Source organism: Octopus sinensis, linkage group LG2 (assembly GCF_006345805.1).
Source record: "Octopus sinensis linkage group LG2, ASM634580v1, whole genome shotgun sequence".
Lineage (NCBI taxonomy): Eukaryota > Metazoa > Mollusca > Cephalopoda > Octopoda > Octopodidae > Octopus > Octopus sinensis.
The window spans coordinates 125,429,355-125,454,893 of record NC_042998.1 but is presented as its reverse complement, the minus strand read 5'-3'; the positions used below and the strand labels follow the sequence as shown (position 1 = coordinate 125,454,893).

General features: G+C 35.9%; 1 protein-coding gene across 3 annotated transcripts; it reads left to right on the top strand.

The window, feature by feature from the left end:
* Window positions 1-1,849: 1,849 nt before the first annotated feature.
* LOC115232648 (DNA cross-link repair 1A protein) lies at window positions 1,850-25,156 on the top strand. 3 transcript variants are annotated; one of them, XM_036499180.1, is made up of 9 exons: window positions 1,851-2,157; window positions 7,573-9,086; window positions 13,627-13,760; window positions 14,927-15,045; window positions 17,057-17,209; window positions 19,582-19,727; window positions 21,197-21,351; window positions 22,248-22,389; window positions 23,065-25,156. In XM_036499180.1, exons 1-9 carry the CDS (start codon window positions 1,976-1,978, stop codon window positions 23,214-23,216), a joined length of 2,697 nt encoding a protein of 898 aa, XP_036355073.1. In that variant the 5' UTR covers window positions 1,851-1,975; the 3' UTR covers window positions 23,217-25,156. The 3 variants fall into 3 exon arrangements, with proteins under 3 accessions (XP_036355076.1, XP_036355073.1, XP_029658508.1); XM_029802648.2 differs by having other exon boundaries at window positions 1,851-2,219; window positions 7,575-9,086; XM_036499183.1 differs by lacking the exon at window positions 22,248-22,389 and having other exon boundaries at window positions 1,850-2,219; window positions 7,575-9,086.
* The last annotated feature ends 383 nt before the right edge of the window (window positions 25,157-25,539 follow it).

Sequence of the window (25,539 nt, the reverse complement as noted above, 5' to 3'; positions counted from 1 at the left end):
TATCTTAGAAAAGTGGGTACTATTTAAGAAGAGTGGTCCCGGTGCGCGCACTCGCGTAAGCTAGTCGTTCCTTACTTTGTGTTTTATTTACTTTGTTTAAAAAATTATTTACTTTGTGTAAAAAAATTATTTATTTTATGTTTTATTTACTTTGCTAGGTAGTCGTTGTAGGATCGACTAGTCACGACTAGCTAGCGCAAATGCGCGAGTGCGCGCACCGGGACCACTATTCTTAAATAGTACCAGAAAAGTGTTCATAAACTCCAAATAATAAGGATAAAAATTGCTCGGTATCTTTTCGGTTTGAACGGCAGTTTTTAAAAATAATTTCCACGTAACTAAACACTTTTAAACTTCGTATACTGGTAGAATGTGTTTATAAAACATCTTTTTCTCTTGGCTTTATTGAGAAAATTCTATTGTTTGTAAGATATTTGTTGTTGTTTTTCTTCAATTTCTGCAATTTCAACCAATCAATGACGTCTATTGAGGTGAAAACATTCTGTGCCGTATGGATATGTCCCTCGCTTAAGAAACAAATTGGGTTTATTTACATTTCTGAAGAAAAAAAGATACCCTTCCCCCTAACCCTAAAACAGACTGAAATGCAATAGATCGATACTAGGGTCATAATTATGGGTGACAATTTCATATGACACCGCTAGAAAAACTGCCGTTCAAACCGAAAAGATCCATTGCTTGTTTTCTTCTTTTTTTTTTTTGTCCTACACTGAAGCCACCTGATCTATTCAAGCAGCAGAGGTGCAGTGACAATAAAGCAAATATACTAACTACAATGGGCATGTTACTCAAACTCGAGTACATGTGTACGGCTTTTTGATAGCGCTTCGCTGAAATTTTCTATAAATACCTTTCGAATGGTGTAGATTACGATTATATCAGAATTTAATGTAAAAAAAAAAAATATCAGCGTGCACCTATACATACCGACACACATCATATATATATATCCACAAGAGGAAATTTGAAATCTTGAAAAAAATTATTTGATGTGTCAGTATGTAATATGCGAGCAACACCCAATTACATGCATTTTGGGAGAAAAAACCCTGCGTTCACATACTCCCTCCACAACACTGATATCAAGAAATCCTCTTGCGAGCGTGACCTAGGCATCACTGTCAGCAGTGATTTGCATTGGTCAAAGCATATCTCTAAGATTGTCAGGAAGGCCGAGGGTGTCTTGGCATCACTCAGCAGGTCTTTTGTTAGCCGCTCTCCAGCCATCTATTTAAAACTGTATACAGCTATGGTACGACCACACTTGGAATTCGCATCATCAGTTTGGAACCCCTATCTTGCACAGAAGATTGACCTCCTGGAATCTGTCCAGAGACGTGCAACCAAACGCATACCCTCCATCAGACACCTACCATATTCTGAGCGCCTTGTTTCCCTGGGCATGGATTCACTGAAGCTCCGGCGTTTGGCGACGGACTTGGTAAACACCCACAAAGTTATCAACCACCTCACCAACAACAACACTGAACACCTTTTTGATCTCCATGTGTCTAACACACGTGGACATGCCTACAAAGTCAGAAAACAATACAGCTCCCATGACTTTCGGAAACATTTTTTCACGCTCAGAGTTGCTGAAGCATGGAATAAACTGCCTGCGTCAGTTGTTGACTGCCATGACACTGCATCTTTTAAGGCCCTCATGCTTTCCGAAATCCGCCGAAACTACACCTGATTATATATACACTTTAGATGAGTTGTAGTGCACCTGAGCACTGTACACAATTATTATTATTATTATTATTATTATTATTATTACAGGTATATGTGTGTGTAAGTGTAAATTTACGAAACTAAGAGACGTTATGGGTAAATAGCTTTATCCGAATTTTGGCGCATCTTTCATTAAATTATGAAAATTGTTCGTTTTTCTCTTATAATGGTGACATAAGTTGTTCCTTAGGAAGATGTTATGTAACGTGTCGGGTGAATTATGTCAAAAGAAAGCGACAATGACGATCTTTGGAACTTTACACCGCTACGTCGACTGAAAACGAAGTTGTTGCATTCAAGCGTTAACAATGAAACATATTCTTGTTCTCAAAATAAAGGGAAAACTGCTAATTATTTAGGCCCGAAACTTGAAACATCCAGCTTCGGAATTAAAAAAGAAAAGAAAGGTATTGTAAAAATTGAAGCAGAAAGTTTCACGAAGAATGAGTCTTGCAAAGTATCAGGTAAACATCAGTTGTTTAACCCTTTTTGGATATCTACGAACATTACTATGTGTATTTTTTTAAGGGATACAAGGGCCCTGAAATGTTGACTTAATACATGGGGCTCAAACTAAAAAAAAAAAGAAAAAATTACGAAACGTATTTAGTTTATTGTTTTATAATTATTTTTATCATATATTACAAGAAAATGAACAGGTACTACTTAAGAAGAGTGGTACCGGTGCGCGCACTCGCGCTAGCTAGTCGATCCTACGACTACCTAGCAAAGTAAATAAAACACAAATAAATAATTTTTTTAAAAGAAAGTAAATAAAACACAAAGTAAGGATCGACTAGTCACGACTACCTAGCACGGACACGCGAGTGCGCGCACCGGGACCACTCTTCTTAAGTAGTACCAATGAACAAATATAGTGAATTTTGTAAAAAAACTAGATTAAAAACAATTAAGAATTCACAGAGGATATTGTCGGACCCCTTGTATCGTTAAGTCAATAATTCTGAACCCTTGTATTCCCCTACTACCGAATTTGGTTAATGCTGAACTACCCGTCACCAAAACAACGACAAAAAAGTGTAATAGGTGTAAAAGAGTGTATATCCCAAGCCCCAGGCACGCAGCCCTCATCCTAATCACCCGAAGGCCAGGCAGATCAGATCACCACAAGACAAAAAACGCAATAGCAAGACTCGCGATACGATACCACCGCCATGGAAGTATGTTGACAATAAGCGCAAAACTCCTAGAGGGAGACAGATAACTGATGCAGTGCAGTTGGCAGCCGCTCAACAGCGGACTTTTTTGGAAGATGCGCAGAAAATTGTGGAACAGCTGACCTGGCTTCACCAGACACCCGACATGCAAGGTACATACCAATACCTGCGTCCACCTCAAACAACAAAGGAACCGGGGTGGCCACACCTGACACCTCCACGCATGCCGGGGAAAGACTTCTGCCCGCCCCCTCCTCATTTTCTTCCAAATTTGTTTATTATTTTTTTTGCCAAAAATCCCCGTTTTCCGATACGGAGGTTCCAGAAAATTGCCAAAAATCGGCAGTGTGAAAATTCCCCCCCACCCCCCCAATTTCAATTTTAACTTTTTTCCGCAACACTAACCCTAACCCTAAAACCGTAAACGTAACCCTAACCCTAAAATCGTAACACTAACCCTAAAACCGTAACTGTAAATACAGAAATGTTTTGAAATTTTTGTCTGAATCCTGATGTCCATATTTTCCGCATATTTAGAAAAGAAAAATTTTAAAAATTTTACAAAGATTTTTGGAAATTTTTTTCAGAATTATAATCTGCGTATTTTTCCACATATTTTGAGAAAAAATAATTCTGAAAAAAAGGTAAAAATGAAGGTGGTAATTTAGAAATGTCGATTTTTGCCAATTTTTTTGCAGATTCGTATTCCCCGGAGCTGAAAAGTGGGGTTTGTATCGAAAAAAAAAAGTTGTAAAAAAGAGTGGTTTTTTGGGGCGGGGACGGGCAGAAGTCTTGCCCATGCCAGACCCATAAACACCACTGACGCCCTGCTACTCACGCCAATATTCTCTCTGAACATCAGAGGCCTTATAACACTCCACCAACGTAAAACACAATGAGAGACCTTGTGACATGTAATCAAACAATATGCGTGTCACTAACAGAAACACAACTAAATGTGGGTGTATCGGTCGCCGCGATACACATACCAGGGTGTGTCATGCTACAAACCAACAGATGAGAAAGGTCTCATGGAGGAGTGGCAATGTACATCCGAGATGATGTCATGCCCATGGTACTCTTGTCGCACTCCAACACTGTATGTGATGCTCTAGTAGTACATATTAAATAGATGAGGTTGGTAATATGTACCACGCCCACCATATGCGCCAGATCATGAGAACTCATTTGAAGAGTGCCTTCAAAAAATGAGAGATGTTTTGATGAACCTCGACAATGATCTGCACATACTTCTCTTAGGGGATTTCAATCTCCCTCATGTAAAATGGTCAGAGGGTTGTCCCCTTTCAAGTATGTCACTTCAAAATCAGAAGCAGGCAGAGTCATTGCTTGACTTCACTGACGCACTCTTTATGGAGCAGATGGTGCATTACCCCACAAGTGGAAAGAATATCCTGGACCTATGTTTCACAAACAGCTAGGCACTCATACATGACGTGAAAGTGACACCGATGCTTTTTTCGGACCATAATTTAATAGAACTAGTGATGTATGGACTACAAAAGACCATGGACATACGAAATACTAGAAATGCTCATCTCATCTCTAGCCTGAATTTTCACAAAGCTGACTGGAAGGGCATTGAGAAAGAGGTCCTGAAATGTAACTGGTCCATGGCAACCATATATGATATCTGCAGTAAGTTTACCCCAAAAAGAACACCAAATCAATGAGCGAAGAAAAATATAATACCCAAAGATAAGAGGGTACTAATGAGATGAAGAGCAAAAATCTCAAGCTGTCTAAATGGACAGCTAAAAGATTTCAAATGACTCCACCTCGAATGCACCTTGCTTGAGATTGAAAACACACTCAAACACGAAAAGGAAAGGGCAGAAAAGGAAGCCAGGGCTATCAAAAACATTAAAGCAGACCCTAAGGCCTTCTATAGATATGTGAAAGAATCTGCTTCAATGCGTTACAAAATAGGACAGCTACTAAATGAAAATGGCTCACCAACTGTGGACCCCAGAGGATCAGTGAATTACTGAATGTACAATACAAGAGTGCTTTCAACATACCGCTGGGGAAGCTACAAGTGACTGTGCTGGATAGGTTCTTTGACTCCAGAGACACGCATTGTGAAATGGCAACTATTGATAACATCAACATAGAGGAAACTGATGTGATATCAGCCATTGAAGAGCTGAGTTCGAACTCGGCTACGGGCCCTGATGGACTCCCTGCAAATCTCCTAAAGAAATGTAAAAGAGCTCTAGCTAGACCGCTTCAAATCCTTTTCCAGGAGTTCCTCAGGATGGGGAAACTCTCCAAAAAGCTAAAAGAGGGAATAATATGCCCTATCCATAAGGGAGGAAGCAGGGCAGAGACCTGTTTCTCTGACCTCCCATGTCAGTAAAGTCATGGAGCGCATTGTCAGGAAAAGACTGATTGAGTTCCTTGAGGACAATGACCTGCTCTCTGACACCCAACATGGCTTTCGCCCAGGAAGGAGCTGTCTTACACAGCTTCTGCGACACTATGACTGGGTACTGAAGCAACTAATGAACTGCTCAAAGGTGGATGTGGTATACCCCGACTTTGCGAAAGCATTTGACAAGGTTGACCATGGAATAATATGCTACAAAATACGGGGACTCGACATCACCAGTAAAGTCGGAGAATATGAAAACAAAAATTTATGCCACCGAACTGGGAGGTGAGGAGAGAACTTTTGGAAAAATCACAAGATCTGATTTTTTCCCTCATAACTTTTAGGAAAATGGATATCTTTTAATGAAATTTTGGATAAATACCTTTCAAACAGCATAGATTATAAAGAAATTTGAGAATTTGTTTCTCTCACCGTGATGCATGGGATTTTTTTTAAAACCTTTTTTTATTAATCAAACTAAAAATAAATGAATCTAAAACTTTTTGGGTATTCTTTCATTACAAACAGCATAGTTGTCAAATTCGATCATATGGGATCATATGATTGTTCGTGAATTTCCGTGAAAAATTAGAATACCAATTTTTTTTCAAACTTTTTCTATGACATTCAAGCAAAATAATTTATGAATTTCTTTCTCTGTGAAAGTCCTCAAAAATTTTCTCCACAAATTTCTTTATAATTGTAATCTATGCTGTTTAAAAGGTATTTCTGATCCATTCCAAAGTAAATAATATCCAGTATTTATGTTGACTTATTTACGTGTTTAATATTCCTAAACTGCACAATTACCCTCCTCTCCCCACCCCCTGTTCGTTGGTGCCAATTTTTGTTTTCATATTTGTTTAATACATTTTTTACACCTATTACAGGTACTTTTTGGTTATCTCACCCCCATTAAAAAATTGGGTGATCCCCTAACTAAAAAAAATTGTTTAACCTCAATAAAACAAAAATGAAAAAAATTAATAAACATGAGAAGTGTAAAGAACTTATTGAATTAGATAATATTTTTATAACAATTCACACAAAACTGAAAAAAATTAATCAACATGAAAACTGAAAAAATTAAACATCTTATTGAATCTGATAACTACTATGCCTATTGAGGAGGCCCAAAGTCAACAATGTGTTGAAGTATTGAGTCAAAAGGATCTAACCCTTTTAACCCAATCTCTTGTCACCACATAAACTCAATTTTTTAGTGGGGAGGTAATCCAATTTTTTAATGGAGGTGAGACAACCAAAAAGTACCCTATTACACTTGTTTTTATTTGTTTTGGTGTCTGGGAGTTAAAGTAAACATTAACCCTGAATTTTGTTGCTATTTTTAAGAAATTTCATGTAGATATACATATGTGACGTGTCAGCAAGTATGCGTACGTGCCCATTAAATTTATATTTTCATGTTACATTACGATATAATTGTTATCTACTCACTCTGAAAGGTATCTACAGAAAATTTCATTAAAAAATTACCAATTTTTCTAAAAGTTATGAAGAAACAAAACCGACTTGTGTGAATTTTCAGAAACTCCGCACCCCACCTTCAGAAAAAATTTTTTCACCACATATTCCGATATCATCTGAAGCGTGTATGTAAAAAATCTTTTAAATATCCATTTTCTGGAAGTGAGACAACAAAGTTAGTGGGGTAGGGATGGGGGCACACACATGTTGAAAAGCCCAACTTTAAAAGAAATTTTAAAAAAGAAAATATATGAATTTCCAAATTTACAGCATGGCAAAGAATAAAATGAATACAAAAGATAAATTTATTCAGTGCAACATTTGAAAATGTTCTGTTACAATATGTGTTAGTGTTCAGAACAAAGAAAATATTAACTATTTTTCATTAACCTAACTTTGATAAAATAAGTCATCCTTGTCGTCTTCATGTATCGTATGCTTTTGCAGCATCTTGATGACAGTACAACAAAACTCGAGCATCCCCATCGCATGAAGCCACCACGTTACATTTTTCTGTTTTTTCAGATTTGGTTTGCCAAACCTACTTACAAGGCTCTGTAGAAGACAAAGTACTGCTCAGTGTGACTGATCTTGAAACCCCGTTGCAAAACGAATTTTTAGCCACTCAACGATGCCTTTCTTTGCCTATGCAATAAAAGTTTGCTTTTAAGAAATTATTTTGTTGTGGAAAAGAACTGAATGAAATTCTCTATTGTAGATGTATTAATCTTTTTTTTTTTCTTTTCTATATTTTATAGATGATGAGTATGACTGTACCTTTGACCATTTCAGAGGATCAAGTAATTTTTCCACACCGGTTAAAAAACCCATCAGCCTTAGTCAAATATTTAACAATAGCAAAATTAAAAATCAAAATAATTCTAAGTCTTTCAAGAAATCACCAAGTAAATTTAAATCTACACCTAAAGTTAGGAAGAAATTGTCTTCACTGTCCCTGTCAACGCAAGCAACATTATCAATTGAAAATCAAAAATTGATTATTACACCTCCAAAATCACATAGTTATAACACTTCCAAACAGATTACACCTATAAAACCTTTATTAAAATCTCCTTCATGTAGTTCTGTGACTAAAACTCTACCTTATTTTCACTGTGATAACTTGTCACCTCATACAGTTCAGAAGCATCTTAACACTTCATCAAAGCTATTGAATGCACTGGACAGTGAAAAAAATTTAACATATCAAGTTGAAAAAAATACCGTTTGTTCTCCTCAAGCAGTTGGCAGTGGCATTTCATTGGGAAATGTATCTAACTCATTAAGAAGGAAAGAGTTGGGAGAACCCAGCAAAAGACAATTATTTTTGTCAGATGACAATAAGAGTGTTTCAAAACCTTCCTCACCAGCCATTTCAGATATTGCAGAAACTCAAGAATTGTTTACACCAACAGAAGACAAACTTTCAACGTCTGCATTTTCTGCACATTGTTCATCTGACACTACTGAATCATATGAAGATAGTGATTTTGTTTCCCCAATGTCAGTTCCTGACTCACCATATTCCAGTACTTCTACTATAACTTTTGATATCCAGGAAGATGATTTCTATAACATTTCTTTATCTTCATCTCCTGTTAAAGATGTTGACACAAATCTTCCTTTTTCTGATTCTGGAGTGACATGTGAGACTCTGACAAAATCACAGAAAGTAAATGAATTTTCTTCTTTAAAAGATAATGACAAAATATTCTCCCAGGTTGTTAATGCTAGTAATAAAACACCTCTAAAGAAAAAACCTTTGGTCTTTCAGAAGAGGGTAACATCTAAAAGTAAATTACAGAAAGCAAATTTCTGCTCACCAAGAAAACTTTGTTCAACTTCAAAGCAAACTAATTTGAAGAATAAATCTACGAAAACTAGTCAGTATAACCAAACTTCCCTCATGTCATTTTTTCAGTCTAATATTTCTTCTAAGGAAATTAGCAAATCCGTGTCAGTTCCATTTCAAACAACTTGTTCAAGAACAGTCAATAAGTCTTCAGTTAATGAATCTTTTCTGGTAACAGATGACACAACAGTTAAAAAATCCCTTTCTTGTTCTTCCCCAAAGGAAGAAGTATCAAAAACTGCTCTATCCCTTGACCAATTCAAGCAGTTATTTCACAAACCACCTGTAAAACAACAGGCTGTTACTACAGAAAGTTCAACCCCAACATCATCATCATTACCAACACTACCAGTCAGCGAAAACTATCAGGAGAGAAAATTTTATGTTAGTCGATGCCCATTCTACAAGAAAATACCAGGTTTTTCTTTTCATTTTCATATATGTATTTTAAAATTTGGTTATCTTTTACTTGTTTCAATTATTAGACTGTCAGTATGCAAGGGCAACATCTTGAAGAATTTTTTGTCGAATGAATTGACCCTAGTACTTTATTTTTTTAAAGCTTGGTACTTATTCTATTGGTCTCTTTTGCCGAACCATTAACTTGGTGTAAACACACCAACAGTGGTTGTCCTGATTGTCAAGCACTGGTAGGGGACAAATACAGACACACAGACATATATAATGGGCTTTCAGTTTCTGCCTACCAAATCTACATATAACACTTTGGTCAACCTGAGGCTGTAATAGAACATACTTGCCCAGGTGCCATGCAATGAGACTGAATATAGAACTATGTAGTTGGGAAGTAAGCTTATTACAGAGCCATGTCTATATCTGTTTTCCATACTAACAAAAATTGACCTTTATTAGTGAATGGATAAAACTGTTTGGTTGGTTGAATTTATTGATTCAGACATTTGATAGTGTTGTTTCACTGGTTACTTTGATAATGCCAATCACTGCTCTCTTCTGTTGAAGAGACTATAGCTTATGTGAATATGTTTGTGCTTCAATATAGTCAATCTTGTAATTTCTTATGTTACTGTTCTTATTGTTGTATTGTAGATGTGTTACATCATTATTGAGTGTCTGTTATGTTTATACGTGATATTGATGTAAACATTGTATTATTACTTAGTCCAGTGTCTCATTGTTCTGAGTTCAAATCCTGCTGAAGTCAATGTTTCCTTTCACCCTTCCAGTTTTGATGAAATAGAGTACCAGTCAAGTACTGGAATTGATTAAGTGACATATTCTCTCCCCTGAGATTTTAGGTTTTGTGTCTTAATCAGAAATAATTATTATTATGATAATATATAGGCAGAATTGCTGGAGCATTGGAAGAATATCTTGTGTTATTTGTTCTACTTCTTTACATTCTGAGTACAAATCTGGCCAAACTTGACTTTGCTTTTCATCCTTGTGGGTCAATAAAATAAGGTACTGGTCAATACTGGAGCCAATGACCTAACACCCTCCCCTTAAAATTGCTGGCTTTGTGCTTAAATTAGAAACTGTGGCCAATAAAAGAATTAATTATTATTATTGAGTGGGAGAGCAGCGCATGCCATCAAAGTGACACTGGGGTACAAATATACGAAGCCCAATATACCCATCACGACTACCTAACTGATAAGGGTACATCAGGCACATGCGTCACAACCACATGCACACGGCATGGTGATCTCATATCAAGATAAACAGTGCATGACCTTGCAGGTGGAGCCCAGTTGGAATTTTCTTCATGTTGAGTAGCCCATCCTGATCAAAGGGTTCTTGAATAAGGTTTGTTTAAGCATGGTGACGGAAATGCTCATGTTCCCAGAGGTGACTTATTAAAACCTCAAAGAATTCCTCTCAACACATGGCTATGATGCTCTCTCTCTCTCTACTTCTGCTCATGATCAGAGACGCACATATCAGCCACTAAGGGACATGCTCAACTGGTTAATGTCAAACAAATGACTAGCAAATATGTGGTATTGAGCAGAATATCTGCTGTGTCCCATTTTTTACGCCAAGACAAAACATGTACAGGGTAGCACTTCCAATCAGCTAAGATCAGAAGCCATGAAATCCAGTGCCTGGTATTGTATCAGGGCATTTATTACCTCTGCCATTTGTTTGTTTAAGATATCTCAAGAACCACTGGATGGATTTGGATGAAACTTTCAGGGATGTTTGGCTTCATGACTGGCACGAACTGATTAGATTTTGGGATTGATCCAGTTCCGGACAAGGATTCTGGATTATTTTTGCAGATTTTTTACTTAATTTTTGAGAGCGGTCAGGTTCATTTTTAGCATTCTCGTTTGTGAGAGCAGTCGAGTTTATTTCAGATATTCTTATTTTAAAAATCATCTCTGGCTAATCATTAGGAGGATGTTGGTGTTGCCTTGGCGGAGGTTTGCGCTCTCTGAGTGCTCTTGTTATTATCATCATCATCATTATTATCAAAGTGGCTAACTGGCAGAATTGTTAGCATGCCAGGCAAACTGCTTAGCAGCATATCATCTGTCCTTAAGTTCTGAATTCAAATTCTGCCAAGGTTGACTTAGCCTTCCATCCTTTTGGCGTCTATAAATTAAGTACCAGTGAAACACTGGAGTTGATGTAATTGACTAGTCCTCACCCCCAAAATTACAAGCCTTGTACCTTTAGTAGAAAGGGTTATTATTATTGTTGTTCAAAAGCTATTTCATGCCAATTTAATTGACATGGTTTTTATCATGAGATTTGTTAACATGTCTTCTCAAATCCCAAGAATCTTTCTTAGGATTCTTGTAGAATACAGGATGTCACTTTTCTGCAAGTCAACAATACATGTTTCAATTCCAATATCCTTCAACTTTGTAGATAGAAGTTTTGGTGTTGTGCTCCGTGCACCAATTACCACCAGGATAGTTTTTTCTTTTATCTTCAATAATCTTTTCATCTCTCTGGTTTTGTTCTGTTGTTTCTCATTTTTCTCAATTTCTTTGATATGGTATTGAAAAGTCTATGTTCTTGCACTGTTTGGTTTTTGTTCTTTATGACCATATCTTGTCTCCTTGCTTCAATATGTTCAATCCTGTAATTATTATTCACTGTCACAGCTTCTGGCTCATACCACTTTTCCATTACTTCAAATCCACAAATTTGGCTAATGCATTCTACTGACACAATCACACCTGCATTTATACTCTTTTTGTGCTAGTTTAATGCACTTGCTTAGGAGATGGTTAATACTTTCATTCCCTTTTCCACTCATTCTGTATTTATTTAACTTGTGTTGTTTATGGATTTGAAGTAATGGAAAAGTGGTATGAGCCAGAAGCTGTGATGGTGAATGACAATTACAGGAGTGAACTTATTAAAGCAAGGACTTAAAACAAACAGTGCAAATTCTAATTCTTTGTTCTTGAGAAGCCACAATTAGCAATTGATTCTCATTTCAGATTTCCATTTGTCAGCAATAGCCGACATTCTTCACTTCCCATGTCCTCAGTTTGTTGCATGAATTGGTCGTGTAATTCCTTCTATCACCAGTTATTTGTTCTATTCTTTCTCTTCTTGAATCTCTCATTGATTCAGGGAATTTGTCAATATTTCTGATTGCAGATAATATTCTTCATTCATTATGTACATCAGTTTTTCAAACCCAATATCACAGCACTGATAGTGCCTTCTGTATTTAACAAACCTCTGCCTGCTTCACTTTTTAGTAAGTAGAGCCTGTCAGTATTACTTCTGGTTTGCTTTGTTTTGAGCATCTTCCTAATCCTTCTCTTGAGCTCTATGAAGAATTTCTTTCTTACTTCTCTTTCCTTTACCTTAATGTCCTGCAGCACTCTATCTCTCAGCAATCTAATGATATCATTTTATATCTTTATACCATCAAATTATGACCTTTCTTCATAATTAAGCTGCATATTTATTCACCCCAAACTGTATACTAATATCCTTACTAAATATTCTGACTGTCTGAACCAGAGAATCCAAATCATTTTCATTTTGATGAGGTCATTCATATATAGCAGAGGTTTCGTTTCCACCCTGGTTTTAGGAAGTTCATAGGCAAGTCCAGAGTTTTTCAGTATGCTTGTCAGAAGAATTAATGCAAATATGAAAAATAATGTAGAGAGTAAGTCTCCCCAAAATCTACCCCTCCATATTTTTACACTTCCAAATGATTCATTTTTTTCATATTAGCTTTTTTTTCCCATGATCTCATCACTTTTCTAAAAGAAAAACAATCTATTAATCTTCTCATTGACCACAAGTGTCTTCATGCATTCTAAAACCAATAGTGTATTATATTCTTGTATGTGTTCTAGTATCTGTTCAGTCTACGGCTAAGTTCTTATTCATATACCATTTAGTATCATGCAATAAATATACAATGGATCAGCAGTTCTGGTTGATTTCTTTCTGCATCATCATCATCATTTAATGTCCTCCTTCCATTCTGGCACGGGTTGGACAGTTTGACAGGAGCTGGCCAGGTAGAAGACTACCATACTTCTGTGTCTGTTTTGGCACGGTTTTTTTTTTATGGCTGAATGCTGTTCCCAACACCAACCACCCCACAGAGTAGACTAAGTGCTTTTTATGAGGCACCAGTACAGGCGAGGTCAGCTAGATGCTTTTCCAAATGCCAAACACTTTACAGTGTTGACTGGATGCTTTTTAAGTGGCACCTGCACTGGCAGGGTCATCAAGTAACTTTGCAAGACAAGGAATTTTTGAGAGGGGAGGGGGAATTGGAGGAGGTAATCTTGTGCCAGATGATGAAAGGTTAGAGTGTGACATAGTGACAGAAATAGATGTCTTACTGTAGAGGAGGTACATAATTACTCAGCCAGAGAGAGAGAGAGAGATCTTTTGTTTTTCAATTCAGTTAACTGTGCCTCCCCATTTCCTATAAATTAGTGTCCACATGCCAGTGTAACAAACCATTATTTTAATTATTTCAGGTACAAACATCACTGTTGATGCCTTCAAGTATGGAGTCATTCAAGGGTGTTGTGCATATTTTCTCACACACTTTCATTATGATCACTACCAAGGTTTAACAAAGAATTTCTGTCAGCCGCTTTACTGTAGTGAAGTAAGAATCTCTTTTTTTTTCCTCTAAATATTTCTTAATTAACAAGATAAATTTCTTGCCATTTGCGTCTTTAATCATTGTTTAATTCCCAATTAGAGTTATTCTATTTTTTCTGTTTCTACAATTGGAGATGATACAAATATTGCAACTGTATTTCCTGCCTCCTATATTGTTGCTATTGTTGTTGTTTGTCATCTCTGATTTAGCAAAACTGTAATCAAAAATGTTTCAGCTATAATTCTTCTAATTTTTTTTTTCAGTTATAGTGTATCTAAGCATTTGGGCAAGGCATTAAATTGCATCTGGTGGTGAGGCTCCAGTTTGAGAATATGGAGTTACCCCATAGTCACTACTGCTCCCATATCTGCTGTGGCCCAGGAGGGGGTGATACAGTCAAGGGCCCCAATTATGGGTCACTTAGCAAAAAATGGTTCTATGGCTAAGGCATACAGAATTAGGTGAGCTGACTCTTAGATATGTGTTTCACAGGCTCACTAGTGTATGGACATGTCCAGATGTCATGTGAGTTAGTCCCTGTACCTAAGAACTAAATAGTCCTGTACCTCAAAGATAAGCTAGGAATAGCAGGAGACTAACAGAGTAAACTGTAAATAAACTTACAGGAGGCAGTGGAAGATGGCTGCTATATTTTTCCTAAGAAAAATCCACAATACTCAGACTTTTACATGGAAGTTCATGATCACTGATGCTTGCAAAACATGTATTGCACACGAGAGAGATAGAGAAGGGAGGTGGGGTAGTATTTAAGACTACATCATACAGGTGTTTTTTTTTTTTTGAGGCAATATTGGTGTTATTTGCAGTTGTTTTTTTTTCCATACTATAGCCTTTTAAAATTTGAATATGGCTAATAGAGGTCCACTCAACCACCTAGTACTACCTTTGTGGACTGGCTGGGATCTGTGAGTCTCGGGTTGAGAACTGCTGATATAGAAGCTCCTTCACTGACTTGTTGACTACAGGTTCAGGAATGAAGAAGATGGTGTTTAACCATATTCTGTGAAAAAAACAAAAGTTAGTCAAATATGTTTTGATACTGGATGCAAGATGGGCAGGTTTTTATAGTTTGATCATATGTATACCCTAATGCGTTATATTTCAGATGAAAATCACTATTTTAAGTCAATTTATCTCTTCTGTTTTAGGTCACTGCTAATTTAGTGAAGCTGAAGATTGGTGTACTTAATCAGTACATTCACCCACTACCTTTATATTGTCCAGTTATTGTAGAGTCTGTTGAGGTCACTCTGATGGATGCCAATCAGTAAGTATTAAGAACACTGATTTTCATACTGATCAGTGTCTTCTATTGTAGCAGTAGGCCAACCAAAGCTTTCTGTGTGGATTTGTAGATTGAAACTAAAAGAAAGTTCATATATGCTTGACCACTTTATTTTATTTTCTCTTATTCCTTTCTGTTGAAGAGTGTAGGCTTGAAATGTAAAAGACTTTTTCACATTCCTGAGTATCTAACTAATACACCTGCTTGTTGTTCATACACCTGTCTTTGTCTTTTATTTTTCTATAAATTTCAACTTTATATATATATGTATATATATATATCATCATTATATATATATATATATACACATATATATAATGATGATTTGCCTTACTGGCACTTGTGCTGGTGGCACGTGGAAAAACATTCGAGTGAGGTCATTGCCAGTGCCGCTGGACTAGCTCCTGTGTAGGTGGCACATAAAAAGCACCATATGAGCATGGCCGTTGCCAGTACCACCTGACTAACCCTCGTGCCGGTGGCACATTAAAGCACCCACTACACTCTCGGAGTGGTTGGCATTCGGAAGGGCATACAGCTGTAGAAACTCTGCCAGATCATATTGGAGTCTGGTGCAGCCATCTGGTTTGCCAGACCTCAGTCAAATTGTCCAACCCATGTTAGCATGGAAAGCGGACGTTAAATGATGATGATGAGTGTGTGTGTTTGACATCGTGTGATAACTGTAAATGAGTGTCACTGTCACACAAGCAATGTCATTCATTTCCATTATTCTGCAAGAACATGTCTGACTATGGAAAATTTGTCTCAAATGAACTCCTGTCAGTGTCTCAAAAGACCAGTATTGAACTTGTAAATCACATCTTACTGTTTAAACAGAGCTTTCAAATATAATCTTGAGATATTTTACTATTTATATCTCATAGATGCAGGCTTGGCTGTGTGGTTAAGAACTTTGCTTTTCAACCACATGGTTTTAGGTTCAGTCCTACTGTGTAGCACTTTAGAAAAGTATCTATATCTATGGGCTGACCAAAGCTTTGTGAGTAGATTTATTTAGTACATGGAAACTAAAAGGAGCCCACTGTCTGTATGTATATATATATGTGTGTGTGTGTATGTATGTATGTATCTATATATATATTATTGCGTCTGGGGAGAGTCATTCTCTTTTAGTGCCTTATTAAAATATAAAATGGCGACAATTTACCCATTGCACCCTGTATATATATATATATATATATATATATATATATATATATATATATATATAAATACACACACATATATACATATATATACACATACATATGTGTTTGTGTGTGTGTTATCTTGACATTACATAATAATTGTAATAATTACAAGTGGTGTCATTCATTTCCAGTATTCTCTGAAAACATATCTAAGCGTAAGGAAATATTACCTTGCTTGGAAACAGGTGAAGGTTGGTGAGAGGAAGGGCATCTAACTGTAAAAAAAATACTGCCTCAATAAATTCTGTCTTGAGAAAATGGGTGTTAAAACAGTTTTAATTGGAATTCAACTCCAATTTTATGATGACATTTGCTAGTATCATGCAAGATACACTTTTGAGCTTCAGTCTTTATTTTTTCTACAACTACCATAATTAATTCTGTTTTCTTGAAATCAACTTTTATGCAATTGCAAAATATATCTATTTCAAGAACAAATTTTGTCTGCTCCTGATAAACTTCTGTACTTTATCTACATCAGTAATGGTTACATTTGTCTAAGCATACAGTTGCATGTAAGTATTTGCTACTGATGATGCTCAAAGAAACAGAAATCTGGATTTAATATTTCTACTGCTGCTGCTAGATGCTTTTTGTCTGCTACAAATATAGTTCTGTCTTTTTTTAGCATTATATGTCAATATGAACATTTTTCTTGAGATGAAGACTACATTTTCCTGGCTTTCTGCAGTATATCCATGTTAAATAAGATATACAGAATGCTATTTTAAAAAAAAAATCTGTTTTCCCTTTTTAAAAATATATTTTTTTATTTCAAGCTGTCCAGGTTCGGTTTTGATTCTTTTCAAATACTCAGACCAAAATAAGCAGAAAGTGGTTTTGCATACTGGAGACTTCCGAGCTGATTCAATCATGGAAAAATACAATGCATTGCAGAATGTCAAAATTAATCAATTATATTTGGATACAACGTAAGTTTGTGTTTACACACACACACGCAGAGTGAGAGTGTTGGACTCATGATTGCAAGATTGTGGTTTCAATTCCTGGAGTGGGTTTATGTGTTGTGTTCTTGAGCAAAACACTTCATCTCATGTTGCTTTGCAGCACATTGACACCTGATGTGTGCGTGGTATACTGTGCAAATGTGTTGATTTGCTGGGTGGGGGTATGAGTTAATGTACAGCACAAACATTTGATCACTATAAACAAGTCATTTTGTGCAAGTTGTTCAGCAAGAAATTGCAGAGCCATCTTTCTTGGACTGTGAGAGACTACTATCGTATATATATATATATATATATATATATATATATATACACACACACATTCATCAGTTCATAGAGCTCCCACCTCCTGATACATCTAAGTGATCAGTAACTCAAAAAAATACATGGACTGATAACTCATCTAACGAATGTCAGCATGGAAAGCTGCTGTATACAGCAGAGGCTTCTCCTCCTCCTCTCTTCCATCCCTTTTCTGATACTTATCTTAACATCATTTAACATTCATGTTCCATGCTGGCATTGGTTGGAAGTGATGGACCCAAGGACTGCATCATCCCTGTCTGTCTATTTTGGCATGGCTTCTACAGCTTGATATTACCAACCACTTCACAGCAATGTACTGGGTATTTTTTCTTGTTCCACCAGCACTAGTGAAGTTGACATGCAGATTGCAAAACTACAAACCCCAGGAGATGTGGATTTGTGCTTGGATATGAATGGTTAAAATATGAGAAGAAGCCAGGTAAAGAGGCTATGTGACTACTCACCTTTTTGAAGAAATGGTGGGGATGATCAGAGTGGAGAAGGGAAGAAATAAAAACAGTGTTGAGGTCGCTGGGTGGACCCTCAAGGTATGAAATGAGTAGAAATGAATAGGGGTAGAAGAACCAGGAGTATCGGTGGTTAGAAGCTGCAAGAGTGGGAAGAAGAGTGAGAGATGACAAATGGGTTAGGGGTTGGATATAATGAATGAAAAACATGTGTTGAATGGATGATAAGTAAGGATGGTAGGTAAGAGTAGGTGACAACTGCAGAGATGGAATAGGGTTGAGAGAGGGTTTAATGAATGGTGGATGAGGGGTGGGGGTGAAAAGTAGTTGAATGTAATACCCATACAATAAGCAGACAAAGCATGAGAAAGAGGTGACTAGTGACTTGGGTAGGTCGTGAGAGTGGTAGGAGAGGCATAGTGCATGGGGAGAGTGTGAGGCATGGTGGTGGGGAAGGTGAAATGATTTGCTGGCTCGGGCAGAGAGGGGTAAATGTAAAATGTGAGTGGAGGACAGTATTAAGGGTGGGAATTGATATCAGGTGAGATGATTCTGAGTAGTGAGAAAGATTAGTGATATAGAAAGCTACAGACAGAAAGATGAAAGGTAGTGGAAGTGTCTTGGAGAAAACTGGGCAAAGAGCCCAGATGTGCATTCACACAAACACAGCGCTTCTAGCTCTTAGTTTCATTGAGTTGGGTGGGTCTTCTCAACATATTGCCAGTCATCCCAGTCTCTTGTCATCTCCTTTCAGAGGTTCAAAGTCCTGAGATCACCCTTCACCACTTCATCCCATATCTTTTTTGGTCTCCCTCTTCCGCGAGCTCTACTCACATTAAGTAATCAATTTTTCTTTATACAGCTGTCCTCATCCATATGCATCTCATGTCCATACCATTGCTGTCTTCTTTCTTGCACTGTACATCTAATACCTCTTATGCTTAATTTTTTTTTTTACTGTATTTATACTGTCTTTCAGGCATACTTACATTAGACATCCAGTGGGGCATGCTCACTTCATTTTTTCCTAGTCTTCTCAAGTCCTGTGTTCAAGGCCCATGTCACAATCATGCAGTATTGCAGTTCTACCACAAGAGTCATGCACTCTGCCTGTCATGTTGTAGGAAAAGATCTTTGTTGACAGCAATAGTAGAAGTTCCCTGAACTTTCTCCAACCTGTTCTTACTCTGGCCACTATACTTTCAAAGTAACCATCTTCCATGCTAATTATCTCCTAGGTAACAAAATAGTGAGCCATCCAGGCATTTAAGAGAATCTTTTTCTTTTGGGTCACTCTCCTTACTAAGCAGGCTTGGTATGGTTGTTGGTTTAGTTGCTGACAAAGCAGAATGCGTTAGCCTAGAGTAAAAGACCAGCACACAAACCAAAATTAAGTTATAAGGGCTGTTTCAAGACCACTAGTAAAGATAAAAATTCAGAATGTAAACAGATGTAACTAAATTGGTGCAAGGCATTATAAGACTAGCTCTCTATTGATTTTACTGTCCACTACACTTCAGAGATTTTTAATAATGGCATATTTTTTAAATTCAATATTTGCAGATACTGTGATCCGAACTATATGTTTCCTGAACAGCAAGAAGTGTTGGATTTCTGTGTTTCTCTGGTGAAATCCTTTCTGAAAGAAAATCCCCAAACTTTGGTTGTTGTTGGGACTTACACAATTGGGAAGGAGAAAGTTTTCCTTGGTAATTTCATGCATGTTATTTATTTTATAAGTGTTTCTTTCCTTCATGTGAATTAAAAAAGTCAAAATGTTCAAGTGTATCAAGTGTTAAACATCCAATTTCTAGTTTGAGTGTTCCAACTTACTGCAGGTAATTTGTTGTGTTTCTAAATAGGTCACTTTTTAAGAATAGGTACTAGATCATCTATGAATATTACCTGCAATTAGTTTGCCATCATTTCCTGTGAGGTTGCCACGTTTCTCTTATTTGCATAGTATCATGAAACTAGAGCTAATCAGGAACTACTTCAGGGCTTAAGACATAGATTTAAACTTTTCTTATAATTAAGAAGAATAAAGCATTGTTATTAACAACTAAGACAAGATACCAAAATCTGAACCATTCTGGTACTGAGTTGTTGGCAGTCCAATGCCAGTTCCTCTTTCCAGTATGAATTTGATCTAATCTTTGTAAGTTAAAGAAACATTCATCAGTAACACAGTAGTTCCATTTCTTATATCTCTGACATCTCTTTATGGCATCCAAACGTGGCCGTTGCCAGCGCCGCCCCACTAGCCTCCGTGCCGGTGGCACGTAAAAAGCACCATCCAATCGTGGTTGTTGCCAGCCTCGCCTGGCACCGTGCTGGTGGCACGTAAAAAGCACCCACTACACTCACAGAGTGGTTGGCGTTAGGAAGGGCATCCAGCTGTAGAAACACTGCAGATCAGGCCCCAGTCGAACCATCCAACCCATGCTAGCATGGAAAGCGGATGTTAAATGATGATGATTTTAGAACTAGTTAACTTAGATATATTTCAACCAAAGATTGGTCCATGCCGTGTCTAACTTAATAGCACTATTAGTTTTTGCATTTGGAGTTTCTGAATGCAGAAGACTTAGCACTAGAAAACAAACAACACTAAAGTATTACTATTTTAAATTTGTTTGTATTAGAATTTTTCTAATTAACTCTAATAAACTGTCATCTAAATTATGCAAGAATGAAAATAACGTATCTCATTTTAATAGATATATTTACCAAAATTACATAAAAATATCTTGATATACTAAAAGAGTAAATTTATTCAATAAAATCGCAATTGGCTTCAACCACAGCCTCCAGACGACTTTGGAATCTCCTGCAACTCTTCTGGATGGTCTCCTTGTTTAAGTTGGTGAAATCTTGAAGCTACAAAATAATGCGGGATTAATTCAAAGCAATATGAATAAATGAGCTATACATTTGACAATCAAATCTGAATGCTAGAGGGTTAAGAATTATTGGAAGAAAGGTTGAGTAATTGATTATTCAGAAATCATTAATTAATATGCAATATTAATTGATATAACTTGCTGAAAGAGGAGTAGATTAAATGGTAGTGTAGAAGTGTCATATTTCAAAACCAAATGTAAATTCTATATTTTGTATAAGTAGATTAATGTCATGAAACACTGTTACTGTATTTTATGTATATTCCCTTATTCAGCTTTAGCTGAGGCTATTGGAAGCAAAATTGGTGTGACACAAGAAAAAAAGAAATTATTGGACTGTCTTCAGAATCTTACCATGGATAAGTTACTGACTTTAGATTTAAAAAGCTGCAGCATCCATGTTGTGAAAATGGGGAACTTGAACTACAAGGTAAATACCTTTTTATTTATCTTGACATTTTTTTGTATCTTCCATCATTGTAAATAACAGAAGGTACAAGGAATTGCATTATATTGCAGACCCAATCAACTATGTTAGCTTGATGAAGTATGGAATATTTGAATAATAATAAAAATAATAATAATAATGATGCTAGTAGGGCGCCAAGAGCACCATCTGAGCATGATAGTTGCCAGAGCAGCTAACTGGCTTCCGCGTCGGTGGCACATAAAAGGCACCATTTCAGCGTGATCGTTACCAGCGTCGCCTTACTGGCACCTGTGCTGGTGGCGTGTGTAAAAAGATTTGAGCGAGGTCGTTGCCAATACCACCTGACTGGCCCTGTGCCGGTGGCACGTAAAAAGCACCCACTTCACTCTCGGAGTGGTTGGCGTTAGGAAGGGCATCCAGCTGTAGAAACTCTGCCAGATCAAGATTGGAACCTGGTGCAGCCATCTGGTTTGCTAGCCCTCAGTTTGCATGCATGACAGCAAAAATGCCTCCCTTGTATTTATATTTGACAGCATCAGTTTTCGTCTATGATTACATCTTTTGCCAATATACTTTGGTAAAGAGATATACATATTTAGTGGGCTTCTACACAGTTTCCATTTACCAAATTCCACTCTGAGGCAATAACAAAAAATACATGGTGCTGCAGAAGCATCTGTTTGCAAAAAAACTCCTTAACTACACAACTATACTGTTTGCAGAATTCAAGTACTTTTACACTTCCACATCTGAAGCATTTGAAGAAATTAACATATTTTTTGCATGAAATGTGGCACATTTGAAGACAAGTTTTGTAATATGACAATGCTATATAAAAATATCAATACTAACATATTCATCTATTGTCAACTTTTTCTCTGTTTACTTTCTTCAAGAATCTTAATGAACATTTAAAGAGATATGCAAAATTTAACCAAATTCTCGCATTGAAACCTACTGGTTGGACTCATAGCAAAAATAGAACTTCCCTCTTTGATATTAAGCCCTCTCTGAAAACAGATAAGATTACCATATATGGTAAGTTCTTTGTTTTTAACAAAATATATGACATATTACCACAGGCTATGTAGTTTGAAGATTAGTTTGTGACCATCTGCTTCTGGTTTTGTTCTTGCACTGAGCTTTAGGCAGACATCTAGTATAGTCTTGGGTCAGTCCAAGGCTTCTTATGAATGAAACTGGGTAAACAAAAATTATTCTGAAGTGAAGTTGATGGATTGTACTTGTTTTTTAGCTGCCCAGTTTAACACTGTCACTAAGCATTTGAATGCTTTTAGTTGAATTTATTTTGTTGCAGTCATTTGAACTAAGTCCCCAATGTCTTCCTTCTTGTCTTCCATCAGTTTAGGTAGTCCTATGTAAAAATCATCAGTGCTACCTTTCCTTCTTGGACTAAAATATTGATGAAAATAAAATTTTCATTACAATTATCTTAACATTATCTTATAATTAACATTGTAAGTTATATTTTTGTAAAAATAATTAAAAGAAATAATGCTGATGTGTTGTGAGAAAGGAAATTCTAACATTGAGGGCAGAATCCTTTAGAGGTATTTAATTTGAAAGTTTAATCATATTTAATTTTGTTAAAGTAAATATGATTTAGTTTAGTCATATTTGATTTAGTTTTCTAAATAAGGTTTTAATTAAATAATTAAATTTTTAAAAAATTTCTTCTTGATTTATTTTTAGGTATACCATACAGTGAGCATAGCAGTTTTTCAGAATTAAAAAGATTTGTACAGTTTAGCCGACCTGATAACATTATACCAACTGTAAATAATGGCAAAGCTGCATCCCGGCAATTTATGCAAGATACTTTTAATTCTTGGCTTTCAGAATAATTGTGTGCACTGTGATTGGAATCAGTCCGTGGAATTGTTATCACTTTGATTTATAAAGTTAGAAACGTTTTATATATTACTTTAATATATTTTTTCGGAGGTCCCATGAAATACAAAAACATTTTTTTAAAGAATTATTTATATTTTATTACTTTATTTATTTTTTTTGTTAAGAAATCGATATACTATGGATGGTGCATTACCAGAAGTGCAAGAACCATAGTTTATGAAAGATTGTATTTTGTCATATGTCATAACATTCTGGGTTCAAATCTCACTTGTGTTAACTTGCATTTCATCTCTCCAGAATCAGTGAAACAATTGATTCAGTTGACTATATTCATCGCCGACAAGTTTTACACATATGAAATCAATTTTACCCGAAATTTTGTTTCTGCAAGAAACTTTGTTATTTTAGTTTTGTTTTAAAACTAATTATTGATTGTACACGTTTTATGTATACAGCATATACACAGTCATATGATTGTATAACACAAATTGGCAGACACTTAGAAGCTAAAATATTCACTTGAAATCTCCTTATAATTGAATAATTAGGTACACACTCATCTGTAAAAGCTATTTGTTGCTAAATTGAAAGGGAGTTGGTCAAACAACTGAAGGATTGATGGTTTGCTTCACATTGTACAGTGTCTATGACCAAGATAGGAAGTTTCTACTATTTGTTTTAAGCTCACTGTAAATAGGTTGTTGTCCCATTTTAACCAACTATAAATAGCTATATTTAAAACAAAAAAAAAACTAGTACCTGTTGAGTTACTTAGAGGTGCCATCCACATGAAAAGCAGTAGTTAAATTAGTGTTTATATATTTAATGGCAACCACTAAAAAGCTACTTAGCAATAATTATGTAGCTCAATGACTAATATTATTTAATAATTTTGGCAAGTATGGGAGATAGTTCCAGATATGTTTTAGTCTTATATAGCCTCAGCATAGTAAGACTTAACTGTATTGACCAAATAGCTTGCATGTTCACATGGTGGTGTGATTAAATTTTCAATTGTGTATCATTAAGTCGATATGGCTGTGAGGGAAGGCAGAGATTTTATGTAGATCAGACATGAAAATAGGGGTTCAATGTCTAGTGTATTTAGTGTAGAGTATAGACCAGTGGTCTCAGTCAGGGTTTATATGAACATTAGGGGTCCATGTCAGATTTTATTCAAATTGATGTGCATTAAATTGGTTATTCTACAGTACACAAGCTATTTTAGCAATTTTTAAAAATATAATTTCTTATAATATTTAATTCTAAAAATATAATAGGATTTTTTAAAGCATCAAATGGCTGTGAGGGTCCAGTAAAGTAAAAGAGGAATCAAAGAGGTCCATAAGCAAAAAAGGTTGAGAAGTACTGGTGTAGACAGTTAAGATGCAGTAATACAGATTTCCCCAGCCATATCAGGGATGCCAGATAAATGAGATGGTGAATTGAATAGGTTGTTGCACAGAAACCGTCACTCATAGCTCATAATCAGAACCTGTTTCCAGATTCAATATTCCAGCAAGCTGAGGTGGCTAGTGGACACTGATCTGAGGTAAAAGCATTGATTTCATGCCTATTTTTGACAGTTATGTGAACTGAAGCAATGCAGGATAATGTATTTTGAAATAAAGAATATAATGTTCATTCATCTATTTCTTTCTTATATAATTTCTGTTATAGTTCTTTTGGGTCCCATGTTGTGGGAATGGAGAATGTTGAAATAAAAGAAATCAATGTAAGTTGTGATTTAATCTGGCAAAATCAAGATATGATAAATCAATATTTTCTTTGAAACTGAAGATGTGTAGAATAGACAATGACTGATTCTGCTGGTTGATATTATGGTTGAAAAATGCTACCAAAAAAAAAAGGTGTTTTCTACTATAGCATGGAGCTAACCAAAGACTTGTGAATAGATTTGGTAAACAAGCTGGAAGAAGGCCATTATGTATAATATATGTGTGTATGTGTATTGTTTCCTTGTCTTGACGACATGTGAGAGTTGTAAAGAGTGTCACCATCATAGTGTGGGTTCATTTCCAATTTCCTATGAAAACATGTCTGGCCATAGGGAAAACATGTTAGGGTTTCAAACATGGAAAATGGACATTAAAATAATGATGATATATATATATATATATATATATGAATCTATTAAAAAGCCATTTTGTTTAACTCTATTTTAACTGGGTTTTTTTTTTTATAAATTATAACTGGAAATAAAATTTATACGATTTTTTAAAACATTTGTTTTTTATTGTTTTGTAACTCAACATACATCTTCACCTTTGTTTTAGGTTTATGAGAAAAATA